We start from the raw sequence: 13871 nt of genomic DNA, 5'->3' as shown, positions 1-13871 counted from the left end.
ACTGCTTCAAACAAGGTTAGCCAGGTTGCACCTTGTGGAAGGTAATTGAATGTCCCCTGCCACCCACCTCACCTTCCTCTCCCCATTAGCCTTATCCAACCCCATCTGCATAGGTCCTGCCATCCAAGCTGGTGCTCATTCGGTTACATTTCTTAGCTGAGTGACTAAAGAGACCCATGGGTGCCCTCCCTAGATTCTGCAGGAATCATCCAAAGCGGGCTTAGTCATCTTACTCTAATTTTGGCCAAATAAAAGCAGTTTGACTTAAAGGTATAATTCAGAAAGGTCTTCTCTGCTGGCCTTCCCATAAAGCTAGCCTGTCCGTTGCTCAAGTTTTAAAGGCAGCTCTGTGTACTATATCCCTGCCATTAATTGGGTTTCTCTTGTCCTTTTTAAAAACGTGTCGCGTTACATAGGATTAACGAGCACCTCTTGTGGGAAAACGCTTGATTTTCCTTCCTCAGTGATCGAGATTTGAATAGCAATCTAAGGCAGGGATAGAATGATCGCTGATGTGTTAGCACGGCTCAAAAAAAAAAAAAAAAAATTGTGAACGAAGTCAGCCGATTGTCTTGAAAACGGTGTGAATCCAGGGTTCGTGTCCCGGCCCTGCCGCTCGGGAGCTTGGGACCGGGACTCGCCCCCCTGTCCACGAAACGAAAGCAATAACGCCTGCCTCGTGGGATGGTGTGAGGGCTCAACGAGGTAGCGATTTGCCGCAGGGCACGAGGAACGCCATAGCTGGTGGCTGTGCTGTCCGTTGAAATTTCACACACTTGTTCTTACCGAGTATTTAATGAGCTGTGGCTTCCCGGGCTCCCGTCGCGCAGCAGGTGAACACATGCCTTGGTTAACCGTTTCTTCCTAGCGGAGTGGGTAAGAAGTAGACGCATTTCGGCTCGAGACCCGCCGCCCTGCAGAGGCGGGACCTCGCGGCGTGCTCCTTCGCGGACCAGGAGATGGTAGTCTGAATGTGCGCCTTTTAGTAACGCCTTGGCCAACTGGAACCCGTTGGTCTTTGCTGCGTAACGTGGGAAAGTGGCAAGTGGTAAACAAGCCAATAAAGTTCTGTTTTTAAACCAAATCTTTTCCCCAGGAGAGAGAGCGGAGGTCGCCAGCATTTAACCTCCAAATCAGCACCTTCCCCGAGAACAACAGAAGCGCTCTCCAGCTGTTCTGTCACCAGGAAGGAGTTAAGGTAGCGTGCTTGGGGGGTGCCTCCGCTCAACCCACCGCCAGGGGCCCCCTCGGATGCCAGGCGCAGCCGTAAAGGGGGATTGTGCCTTTGTGTCACACACACAGCCGATTTTAACGAGGTAGCCCGCCCCCCGCCCCCCAACACCGTATTTGGAAAGTCGGAGTTTGTGTCTCAGAGGGTCACCGAATGTCACCCTCTGTGTACCCGTGTTAAAAGAGCAGAAGCGTGGCACCCAGCTTTGAGGGCCCACCCCGGCTTGGCCGCCTCCCAGCTCCGGGCTGTGAGCTCCCCCAGCCGCGGGCTCCCGTGTGGGAGGTGAGACCGGCAGCACCCGCCATGAGACGAGACGAGACGAGACGTGACGTGACGTGACGTGACGTGACGTGACGTGGGCGTGACGTCAGAGCAGCGCCGAGCGCAGCGGCCGCGCAGTGAGTGAGAGGGGGCGGGGGACGTGGCTGCGGCTGCCGGCCGGGGTCCTCCTGACCCTCGCGATTCCACCAGCCGTTCCTGCAAAGCTCAGCCTACAAGCAGCAATCACTGCCTTCTCTCCCTCGACCCCCGAAGGAGCTGCCGGGAGCCCTTGGCCCCGCCGCGCGCACCGAGAGGGACGGACGAGGCCCCGGCGGTAGAGACCGGTCTGCACGGGCTTGGCGGCTCCCACAAAATGAACGTTGGCAATCTTTTCCAGGATGTGAATGTTTCTGAACTTATGAAGAAGCTAGATATCCTTGGCGATAACGGGGTAACTATGCCGGCCGGCTTCTGCTCTCGCGCTCTCGTCTCCACCTGGGTGTGTCCTGTGTGCCTTTCCTTTCTGTTCGGTTCGGGTTCTTCCCAACGTAAGAGATCTGACACGCGCAGTGTAAGGCTTCTGTGTGGCCGTGCCCTCGTGGGGGGTGGGCGGGTCACGCTGTCGCAGGCGGGTCACGCGTTCACGGGCGGGCCGCGCTGTCACGGGCGGGGCACGCGGTCACGAGCGGGTCGCGCTGTCACGGGCAGACTTCTGGACGCAGCGCTTCCTTCGCACCTGCCGGCGATGCGGGCGCACGAGGGAGCTCCCGGAGGGACGGTGGACCGGTGGGATCCCTCGAGGTTTCTGAGATCAGAACGTGGCATCCCTGCCCCCTTAAGAGACTGGCTGGAAACAGGCCCTATCTGTCAAAGGCCTGGCCCCAGATAGGACACGGCTGCCTTTAAACATGGGCCCCCTTAGAGTGCGGGGGCCGAGCCCCGGGGTCGCCTCTCGGAGGGGCATGGAAGCCGGTCAGCGCTGTCTGCACGGGGACGCGGGGTCCAGCGTAAAACGCCCTTCCCCATTTTTGTGTTTTAGAATTTGAGAAACGAAGAACAGGTTGCAATAATCCAAGCTGGAACAGTGCTTGCCCTGTGCGAAAAGGTAGAGCCCCGCGGCACCCTCTGTCCGTGCACCGCGTCGCAGCTCCCCCGGCGCCACACGAGAAACGGCACCTCGGCGTCTCGCTTGGCTCTGGGGCATGACTTCCCGCGTCCGCGTCTGCATGTGCACGCGCATGCCCGCCCCTTGCCCGTCCAAAGCCACACGCGCTCGCCCTAGACAGCTTAGCGCACAAGCCGGCGGAAGCCCCCACGGAGGAAGGAAAGCACCTGCGACCCCGGGGTGGATTTCTTTCCGGTGTTTTGCCCACGACCGTTTTTTTAAGCCTCGTTGAGATCCGGCTTGACTTCCCGTCTTTAGCCCTGCCTGCCACACTTCCACCCGCATCATTCCACCTAGGGTTCAAAGAAGTTCCTTATTCCTCAGCTGCTAGTTAGCGAGGGGGTTTCCTTTTTTTTTTTTTTTCCTACTTATCATGATGCGGTGGTGAATAGCGTTGTGCGTCGATTTCGATCCACCTCTTAAGACCCTCCCACAGGACAGATTCTAGATGTGGAATCACGGGGCCACCGGTAGGGAGGTTTCTCAGAGCTTTAATATTGTCAAAGCGTCCACCCGCGTGTTACCGCATTGCCGGGTCCACGTTCAACTGGGTGCCCCGCCGGTAGAGACCCCTGCCGGCTTGATAGGCTTGGCTGAACTTACATGATGTGACCGTTTCCGTTTTCATGTATTTGAGTGCTATTGATCCTGGCTTTTTATTGTGTATCGTCTGTTTTCTTCTTCCTTGTGAACTGTAATTACATTTCTTTTGATGATGTCCATTGGGTTTGTCATTCATTCATTCATTCATTCATACATTCACTCCCTACATATCTGTCGTTAAGTATGGTGTTTCCTACTGACTTCTCTGTGGGCCTTACGTGTTGAGATAATTAACTTTTTGCTGTGTTTGCTAAAAATACGTTCTTGGTTTGCTTACCTTTTACATTGGTGTAGGATAATTTATTTAAAACAAAAAGTTTTTTTAACGTTTATTTATTTTTGAGACAGAGAGAGACAGAGCATGAACGGGGGAGGGCCAGAGAGAGAGGGAGACACAGAATCTGAAACAGGCTCCAGGCTCTGAGCCGTCAGCACAGAGCCCGACGCGGGGCTCGAACTCACGGACCAGGAGATCATGACCTGAGCCGAAGTCGGACGCTTAACCGACTGCGCCACCCAGGCGCCCCAGAGAGCTTTTCCTTTCGAAGCACAGGAGTTAAACTTTGAAATACTATTTTAATAACGATGAGGTCTTAGTGACCTTAATGAAACTTCTTTCCAGAATTTTTGGAAGGGCATGGAAAATACAGATAGTCTGCTTCACTGGGCTCCTGTCCTTCCTCCCCACTCACGTGAAAAGCACTGAGTGTTGGTAACAAACTTGGACAAAGCTTTGCCTGAGGTCACACAGGTGGTAAGTTACTTCCCAAGTCACAGCGTCCTCAGGTGGACAGCAGGTGGCGCTGACTCACGCCTGGCTGGCTGGTGGAACAGTATTAGGCACATGGTACATGGTCAGTAAATGTCCCTCGTACCAACATATGCAAACTCGGCCGCCCAGCCTCCTGTAACAGTGCTCCAGAGAGTGTTACACAACGTGCCTGGTAAACACTCCCGACTTGGATTAGTGCCATGTCCTCCCTGGAGGATGCCGTAATGTCAGGCCCAGTAATCCCTTCCTCATCCCCTGGGAGGCCCCTCCTGCGTTGACTCCCGCCCACCACTCAGCCTTCCGCAGATCGGTCTCTGGATCACTCTGAGCCCCCAGACTAGGAACCCGTGAGCCTTGGAATCCAGGACATGGCATCTAAGCAGAAGCAAACATTGTTACTAAGCACCTGGGGCAAAGCTTGCTTGCTAGAGGGTTTGGGCAGTGGTTGTGGACGGGGAACTAATGGCCGGAACCATCCGTGACTTGGGTGGCTGATTTGGGATGGGGCTGGGAATAGGCCAGGGTCTCCTGGAGGGCCACACCGGGTGGAAAGTTCACAGACTCACTGAGAGCAGCCCCTTTCGAGCCACTTTCTTCTCCCACCCAGGCCCTCCCTGACCTACTCCTCCCCGCGGCCCGGAAAATAGTGGGCGTCCAGACCTGTAGCCTTGGGCCCTCACCTCAGATCTGTGGGACCCCTATTCCTCTCAGCAACCATGCGAGATTAGTGACTCACCCCTTCTACACCTGCCTGGTCGGCAGCTGTCACCCCCCCACCCCCACCTTCACCAGCCAGCTGTGCAGGGGAGAGGCGCCCACCTCCCAATCTGGGACTGTCCTTGGGGGCTGGACTCAGACCAGTGCTTTCCCATTTTCTCAGATTGGGTCTAAGAGACCCCAGCCCCGTCCTGGGCCTGTGACTAAAGATCTTGTAGGTTGGGAGTCGCTGTATGTCCCCCTGGAGGGAATATTAATGTTGAGAGTGGCCCCAGGAGGAAAGAAAGGTGGGTCTGCAGGACAGAGGGAACCCCCAGGGAGACAGACTACCCGGTTTGCCCGGAACTGAGGGGTTCCTGGGACACGGGAACTGAAACAGGGACAGCCCTGGACAAGCAGGCACGAGTTGGTGACCCTGGAGCACATGGGCTGGCAGTGGGATCTGAGACCCACCCAAATGTGTGTTGTTAAAAATCACCACCCAGTGCCAGTATCCGACCAAACTGAGGTCAACTTCAATTTTTCTATTTAGAGGGACAAAGCTGTGCGTGTAGCATAGAAGCGAAGGGCACCCCTAGTTGGGATGCCACGTGGTGTTCCTGGGTGACCTTGCTCTGGGGCTTTGTCTAGCTCCTAACCCTTCCCCGAGGAAGCCCTGTCCCCATGCCATGTCCTCTGCACACAGCACATTGCAAGCAGAGAAGCTTGGACATAGGACGTCTCAGGGTTTACAGGTGATCGTGAGTCACAACTCTTCCTTATGAGTCTCCCTCAAGTTCAAAACCAGTTGGGAACCAGTTCAAAACCAACCAGAAAGATGGAAGTTTTTAAGAGAATTTCGTGTTCTCGCTGGTAATAACAGATCAGAGGGTTCGGCTTAGGCCTGCGGCCACAGTCAAGCTCTCCGATAGCTGGCCTGGGGCTCAGAAGCCGGCACCTGTGGGCAAGGACCTGGCTTCCTATAGAATGTCCTCTTCCCCTGTGGGCTGACTCACTTCTCCCCTGAGGGCTTAGGGGAGGACAAGTGTCCCTGTCCCCATCACCCTCCCTGCTGGCCAGTAATGTAGTGCTATTTGCATTTAGGCTCTTGCTCTGGGAGAGGAAGAGGGGCCCGCTGGCTATCTGGCGGGACTCTTTGATGGGAAATTCATGACCTCACATGCCCAGGATGCTCATGGCCAGCGTTTTCTGCCCTCATGTTACTCTTTCAGTTGCTGAAAAGCACTTGTCAAAATTGTTTTTTCTTTCTACGCGTAATAGGCATGTCACATCTCTTTAACAGGAAGAAAAGACTGGACACCATATTCTATAAAGCCTATTCTGAGAGTAGCTTGCTGTCATGATTCAAAACTGGATTTAAAAATTTTTTTTTCCATTTAGACTTTATTCATTTTATGACTGCTTGCATTAGGGTATTCAAAATGAAATGTGTCATTTCCCGCCAAAAATATGCCGATCTATTTCTGAGACATTGCACAGCCTCCTAACATCTAATGAAATGCTCCATTCTGGGCGCCTGCTTCTGCTGCTGGCTCTGGGTGTCCAAGACATTGAAGGGACCCTGTGTGATCACAGCTGTATCTAGTCTCGTTTCCTCCACGGAGCCAGCACACCCCCTCCCAGACCTGCACATTCTCACGTCTGCTCTCGTTCAGCAAAATGTTTGTTGGGCACATGCTTCGTGCTGGGGCCCGTGCAGGGTAAGGAAGTGTAACAGACCGTGTCTGATGTGGTCCCCACCTTCGGGCTTTTGTGGGAGGGAAACAGACAACAGCAATCCGTCAGCTGAGTGCCGTGAGAGCCGTTCACAGGATGACACAGGGATCCCAGAGGGCACCTGACCCCATGGACTCAGGAAGCAGGGCAAGCTTCCTGGAGGAGACAACAGCTAATGTGGCCTGAGGCTGAGTCGGTGTGAGCTCGGTGAAGGCCTGGGGCTGAGGCTGGTGTGGGGGAGGTGGTGATGCTCTAGGCAGGGGGAGCAGCAGGTGCAGAGGCCCTGAGGTGAAGGAAGACTGGGCTTGGTGGCCCCCAGGAGCGATGGGCTGTCCCTGAGGGCTTTAAGCGGAAGCAGATTTTTGAGAGGACGTGAGGGCTTGAGAGCAGAGAGGGCTCTGGGTCCAGACAGGAGGCTGGAGTGACGGTGGCCGTGGTTGTGCAGCGGGTGGGTGTTTGAACCAGGAGGAGGTGGACCCAATGCATGGGAAGGGAAGGAAAAGGTGGAATCGAGGCTGCTCCCTGCTTCCTGGTTTGGGTGAAATGGGGCTCTTCCCCCACAGAGGGACCGGGGAGGCCAGGGAGGCATCAGAGGGAGATGCCATGGGGCGGTCTGGGCTGGAGAGCAGAGGGGGCACAGGGGCAGGTAGAATCCCCAGGGAGGCGAGGGGGGAAAGCCAAGGGCAGGGCCCCAAGGGGACGAGAAGCTTCAGCCACCAGGGAGGAGGAAAAAGCCAGGAGGATCACACGGCAGCCGAGGGAGGTTGGGACGCCCGGAAAGGGGTGTGGTCCCCAGGCTGGAGGCAAGGAGGCTGTCTGTCCCGCCGAATGCACACGTTCATGCACACTGTCACGCACGGACACCCCCAGCCCAGCCCCCCGGGTCCACCCAGCAGCCCATCTCTTAGGTGGGCTCCTCCTAAAGACATACCTATGTACCTCCATCCAGAGAAACAGCTGCCCACCTCCCAGCCCAGACCCAAGAAGAGGCAGACTGCCCCCTGCCCCTGGCACCTGCCCTCGGCAGGTGCTCGCCCGCCCGCCTCCGCCCACCCACGCCCTGGTGCTCAGCACACCCCTCACCCCACAGTGCACCTCGCCGCTCGGGGCTGCTGCCGCAGGGGTGCAGACTTGCGGGCTGGGTTAGAAGTCCCCATGGCCCACCTGTGGGACCTCGCACGAGCGACCTAACTAGGCAGCCACGTCTTCCCAGGCTGCCTATGCCGTGGGCTGGATGAGGTCCTCAGCATGAAGCCCCCATCGCACCTTAGACCTCGGTGACACTCAGCGGGCCCGCTGGGCACCGAGTCAGGCTCCCACTGAATGCACACTGACTCCCTCCTGGACACACACACACACACATACACAAACACCCAAGTTCAGGGGCACACACACACACACACACACACACACACACACACACACGGATATCCGTGATCCCCTTGATCCCTGAGCAAACATCTGTCAAAGCTGAACATCTGAACAGACTAAGAAATTCTGTTTCGAGGCCCCCCACTGCCCCAGGATGGGACGAGGAGGCCAGGAGCCGAGTGGAGGAGGAGGCCCCCTACACACGCGGCTGGGGTGAAAGGCCCCCGGCCAGCCCTGGTTCTCACGTGTGTCCCTCTGTCCCTGCTGTCTTCCAGTGGCTGAAGCAAATAGAGGGGACTGAGGCGGCCCTGACCCAGAAGATGCTGGATCTGGAGAAGGAGAAGGTAAAAGGCTTAGCCCGCTGGGAGGCAGGCGGGTAGAAAGGGTTCAGGCAATTTCCCTCCCAGGACGGCTTCTCGTGTCTTTTCGCGTGCATTTATTTGCACGCGTTTCTAAATTTTGCTTTTGCCCCAGTGGCCGTTCTGGGTAATTGTCATCCATTGGCTTACTCGTCCACTCGCTCGGTCATTCACTTCATACGTATTTTTGGAGGCTCTTTATCCCAGGCGCCATGCCAGGATTAGAGGTCTGGTAACGAATATGCGGGGTTCCTGCCTCGAGGACCGAGCTCACAAGCCTGGGGGACGTGTGCTCATGAGCCGACAGCCACAGTGTAGCCTGAGGACACCAGGATGGGCGTGTGGTGATGCCGGGGCACTGGGCCCGGTGGCCTCGGAGACACACAACTGGGCCTCCCAACTTTGCTGGCCCCCTTAATGGCCATTAGAGTTTGGGAACGTGGCACTGGACCCTGGCGCCCTTATTGCCAAGTGGGGGTTCCAAGTGCCCCAGCCTGGGGCTGCCAGAGGTGGCTTCCCAGAAGAAGTGGCTCCCGAGAGCCTTCAGAGACCAATTCAAGTTTTGCAAGTAGAAATGAGAGGTGAGAATGGGAGGTAGAAGGATGAGCTTCCAGCCTGGAACCCCAAGTGGTGTGAGAGAGTCCTGGCTTGGAAACTGGTCCCTCCTCTGCCACCAGAGCACTGGGGCATCCAGGGCAAGGCACTGGTCCTCTCTGGTCCTGTTTCCTCATCTGTAAAGTCAAGGGACTGCAGTAGACCAATCGTCACCTTGAAAGCCTCAAGTCAGTCCTGGGGATTTGCCAGGACTGGCAATCCCAGCGGACTTGGGAGTTGGGACTAAAAGAGTGGGCCAGTTGGTGCGGGGGGTGGGGGGGAGGGCACGCACAGCAAGGAGACCGGTCAGGAGGTGGGGAGGTGATGCTATTGGTGTGGGGGGGGAAGAGCCTCATCTGGGAACTGTTGAGACGGTCTTCAGGGGCCACCGGGACGTGACAAGAGGAACTGAGAAGGATTCCTGCTTGGCCACCGGGTGGGAGGGGTGTCACGTCCTTGCGGTCGTGGAAGGGAAGCTGGGAGGGGGTGGGATCATGGGTCCTGGGGCAGACCATCGTCTCCCTCCTCACCTGAGCACCTGGTGGGTCCCCGGCTTGGTGGGACTGCCACTCTCTAGCAGAGGTGATCAGGTGAGCTCTGAAGATGCTCCCTGTGATGAGTTCTCACGCTGATCTTGATCTTGGGGGGGGCTCCCCTTTTCAGGACCTGTTCAGCAGGCAGAAGGGCTACCTGGAGGAAGAGCTGGACTACAGGAAGGAGGCCCTGGACCAGGCTTACCTGGTAGGACCAGACGCGGGTTGGATGCTTTGGCTCGTTGAACTCTCCCTCAGGGGCTGTTTTTCCCTTCGGGGCTGGCACTGCGTTTAGGGGCCTTACAAGTGCCACGTGGACGCCATCAAAATGCCCTGTCTCTGTCCTGACCGGAAGGACCGTACCGAGAAATTGGTTTTTTTCTCCCAATCAAGCATGATTTTCAAAAAGTTAGCCTGATGGTTTCTTTAGACATGCGCATCCAATGACAGTAGTCGTTTGAGACGCGTGAGAAGAAAGCGTCTCTCTTCTGTGTTTGGTTGGACTTAAATACTTATTTATGCATCACCCTCCCGCCAAGCAAGTTTTCCCAGAAACAGGAACGAGGGTCAGTCACCAAGGAACACAGAGGCAGAGCACTGAGCAGAGGCAGGTGATCGTTAGAGCCAAAGGGACCTGCCGTGAGGTCCTGCGCAATATTGCGTGTGGGTCACACAATCTGTTCCGGGCTTCCCGGTGAGTAGCTTCAACTGGGATCATGCCCAGGATCATATGTCATAGGGCTCTGAGGACACTCCTGGCACCGAGTGAGACCGGGAGACAGGAGGGGCACCGCCAGGGTGTCCCCATGGCACAGAGATCGAGAGAGCTCAGGGTCACATTTTGCAGGAAGAAGCGGTATTGTTCCCAAAGCCACGAGTCTGTCTTTGCCTGGGTCATTTGTGGTTGAAAGTATTTTCCAAAACGGGTTAGTGCCTGTGACCTGCAGAGTCAACACGTGAAAAATGACTTTCCAACCCTCGTTTCCATGAGCGTGTCCGGAAGACAGAGAGCAGGTGGCCTGGGCTTGGTGCAGGCAGGAGATGCTGGGGTGAGGGCTGGCCTGCCTCCTTGAGGCCCTTGGCCTGCCTGGGAGTGTGGACGGCGTGGAGCTCAGAGGGAGTAGGTCGGTGGATTGAGCCTTGCTGGGTCTGACGTTTGCCGTCCAGGGCTTACTTGCGGGCACACGACGTTATAACGGTGTGGAGGGCCCTGCTGAGCGTGAGCCCCATGGAGGGTTGCCTCCTTCCCTTTCCTCGCTGGTTTTGCCTCGACTCTGCCCACCCTTGGTCTTTCGGTGAACGCCTTTCCTGGCGTCACGCACCGTCTGTCACGCGGCACTGCCTCCCCGAGCACTTCCGGAAATCTCCGCGCAACGTGACTTGTGTTCCTTTGTTCCCGAGGAGCGGGGAGTTGGGAGGGCTTCACAGGCTCTCAAGGCAACCGAGTAAGTTCGGAAAACCCCGAAGGGCTTCTTCAGTCCTTGAATACGTTGACGGGTAGGCCGGGGCCCCGAGAGGATCATAAGCAAGGAAATTGTCAATTGTCAGATGGTTCGTGGGCCATCTTTTCAAGGGACATCGTGCAGGACTGGCGATTTTCAACACATTTTGGAAAAGCTTGGTGTCCACTTATGGCTGTCTAAGCACCATCAGCAGGAGGGCCCTAGGGGACCCTCAGAGTCCTGCTTCTGCAGAGGAGGCCCCTGGGTGCGCTGACCCTGCCACACTGTAGGAACTACGTGCAGTCCCAGACCGTTCCAGAGCCTCGGGTGGGATTTCAGGCACGTGACGAGGTTGCGTTCTGATGCCGTGTTGGAGTGACTTGAACAGTCAGGGGAATGCCACGCTCCCAGAGGGTGACAGGGCCGTGTGCCCGGGCAGGAGTGAGGATGGCAGGTGCCACGTTGCTGGCCTGCGTGCCTTTGACACTGCTCTGAAATGGGGCAGGTCCACAAGGGAGCTTCCGGAATCGGGGGGTGTGGGCTCCTGGCTGGAAGCTGATGACAGCTCTTGAACGGGGAGGGGGTGAGCCAGCAGGGCAAAGGGACAGGCAGGCTCCATGTTGCAGCCCGCATGGGGACCCCTGGGCTAGGCCGGAGGACAGACTCCCACCTTCTGGGGCCGGGAGAGGGGAAGGTGATTATGTCTGTTGGTTAAGACTGGGCCTGGCCTGATGGGTCTGGAATCCCCCTGGCGGGGGGGGGGGGGGGTCTGCACAGCCACACGGGCTAGAGGGGCGGCCTCAAGCCACCTCACGCCTCTGTTTGGCACTTTCCACCCAAACTAAAGACCGGTCTGTCTGGTCTCGGGAAGACAAGGAACCGTTCCTTAGCCCCTAAGGTCCCTGAGCTGGAATCCCCGAGGCCTAGGTAGGTGGGGAAGTTACTAGTGCGGATGCAGACCCAGCAGCCTGACCCACGACGGTGTTGGCATCCGAGGACGCTGTGGGGGGCGGATTTAGGGAGGCAGAGAAGGAGATAATTCTCTCTTTTGTCCCTAGATATTCCCATGAGGTAACTATATTTTAAGTGTCTTACGGTGAAGTTGGGAAGAAATAGCTTCCTCTAACGATTAAAACTCTTGCCTTTCACGAGGTGCCTTCGACCGGCCACTAACCTCTCATCTGCTTCGCTAACACGCGGTGTCTTGCAGGGAGGGCACGGTTAGAACGTGGTTACTCTTTGCTGTGGGTGGACATTGCATTCCTCACTAGCTGGCTGAAAACCACGCGGGTGCAATTTGACCCATATCTCCCCCGCTGACGCCCATGATCAAAGGGGAGATTTGTTCCTGAGGAGCGGGGAGAATGCATCGGGGGCCGAGGATACAAGGAAAAGTCTCTTGAATCACACGCTCTGCGGGGCGGTTACGATTATTTCTTCTTACTGCCCTGGTCCCCTCCCGCACAGAGTAGGGCATCTCGATTGAATGGAGCGAGACATGTTCTCCAAAAGCTGCTGCGCCCGGGGCCCGAAAGGGGCTCCCTCGCTCCCCGCCACCCGTGTCTGCTGGCTGCTCGGCGAGGCGCCCCCCCACCCCCCGTGCCCCGACCCTGCACGCCTCCCCTCCCTGCCTGAGCTCCTCAGCTCTGCCTCCCTCAGCTGCAGTGTCCCGGCCGTTACTGTCGACCCGTTTGTGACCTTGCGCTGTCTGTGTGATTTGGGCCACTCAGAAAATCCAGGAGCTGGAGGCCACGCTGTACAACGCGCTGCAGCAGGACCCGGGGCGGAGGGCCAGCGAGGCGCTGAGCGAGGGCCAGCGGGAGGATCTGCAGGCCGCCGTGGAGAAAGTGCGCAGGCAGATCCTGAGGCAGAGCCGCGAGTTCGACAGCCAGGTTCTGCGGGAGCGCATGGAACTACTGCAGCAGGCCCAGCAGGTGAGGGGCAGGTGGCTGGCACCGGGTGCCCCTTGCCCGCTTCCCAGCCTCTGGCCCCTCCGACGGGCCCCTGGGTGCTCCAGGCATGTTGGATGGACAGCTGGCAGCGAAGCGAGCTTCCGTGCAGTAAGGCGTGTTCTCCCAACAGGGCAGGTGCATTCCTGGCAAAGCGGAGCGAGGTCCGCAAACCGTTTTTCTGATGCGCGTTGATTTCAAGGGTAGGGCCCGCCCCCTGGCTGAGCGGTGATGCAAACTGAGGCCGGGGGTCCCCTGGGTACCCCCCCCCCCATCTGTGTTCTATTTGAAAGTCAGGTTCTTTTTTTTTTTTTTAAGTGTTTAGTTATTTTTGAGAGAGACAGAGACAGGATGCGAGTGGGTTACGGGCAGAGAGAGAGGGAGGCACAGAATCCGAAGCAGGCTCCAGGCTCCGAGCTGTCAGCCCAGAGCCCGACGCGGGGCTCGAACCCACGAGCTGTGAGATCGTGACCTGAGCCAAAGTCAGATGCTTAACCTCCTGAGTCACCCAGGCGCCCCTAAAAATCAGGTTCTTAAAGCCAAGAGGCATTGCCGAGCAGTTTGCTCTTTTGCTGTATGTTGTGATGATGGCCGATCTGAGCCCTGGACCTGGAGGCCCTATTAGTTGTTAACTCCGAAAACCTAAGTGTATTCCGAGGTTTGGGGTCCTGTGTGAGTGACGTGGGCTTGGCTGCAAGGCCTCCAGGGTGACCATGGGGACAAAGAGGTGGCAGCAGCATGCTCACACTTGAGCGCTCGTGGTTGCAGACCCTTGACTGCCGCCCTCCCCCTCTGCAGGGTGGGGACGATGATGTCCATTCTCGATGGGAACACTAGAGCTCAAGAAGGTTAAGTCGAGTGCCTGAAGGTCACACAACTAGCAGTGGCGGGGGGGGGGGGTGGTCCCATCAGTGAGAAAGGACCTGGGTGACCGGGGGGAGGAGGCGACGTCACGGCAGGCAGAGCAAGCAGACACATCAGGAAGGGGCAGGGGAGAGTCGTGTCTGAAGACCGCACAGGCCCCAGGGGATTCGGGGAAGGCACAAGGGGACACAGACTGCATGTGGTGCAAGAGAGAGAGAGAGGAGGTGCTGAGGGAAGGGGGGCCAACAGGCTGGGAGGGCTCTTCATTCAAGACTTGGTTTGGCTGAAAGGGCA

General features: G+C 57.2%; 1 protein-coding gene across 15 annotated transcripts in view; it reads left to right on the top strand.

Moving 5' to 3' along the window:
* Positions 1–13871, top strand: part of JAKMIP1 (janus kinase and microtubule interacting protein 1) — a 141155-nt gene that overhangs the window by 115250 nt on the left and 12034 nt on the right. For 7 of the 15 annotated variants that reach the window (XM_053217600.1, XM_053217606.1, XM_053217599.1 and 4 more), the window contains 6 exons: positions 1097–1198; positions 1890–2063; positions 2532–2597; positions 8112–8180; positions 9453–9530; positions 12495–12698. In XM_053217600.1, coding sequence (XP_053073575.1) covers positions 1097–1198; positions 1890–2063; positions 2532–2597; positions 8112–8180; positions 9453–9530; positions 12495–12698 — 693 coding nt within the window. Of the gene's footprint in view, positions 1–1096; positions 1199–1765; positions 2064–2531; positions 2674–8111; positions 8181–9452; positions 9531–12494; positions 12699–13871 lie in introns of those variants that run through there. The other 8 variants (XM_053217610.1, XM_027077499.2, XM_027077563.2 and 5 more) reach the window with 6 other exon arrangements.

The sequence above is a fragment of the Acinonyx jubatus genome, chromosome B1 (assembly GCF_027475565.1).
Source record: "Acinonyx jubatus isolate Ajub_Pintada_27869175 chromosome B1, VMU_Ajub_asm_v1.0, whole genome shotgun sequence".
Taxonomy (NCBI): Eukaryota; Metazoa; Chordata; class Mammalia; order Carnivora; family Felidae; genus Acinonyx; species Acinonyx jubatus.
Note: the sequence above shows the minus strand (reverse complement) of the source record. Positions and strands in the feature narration are given on the sequence as shown.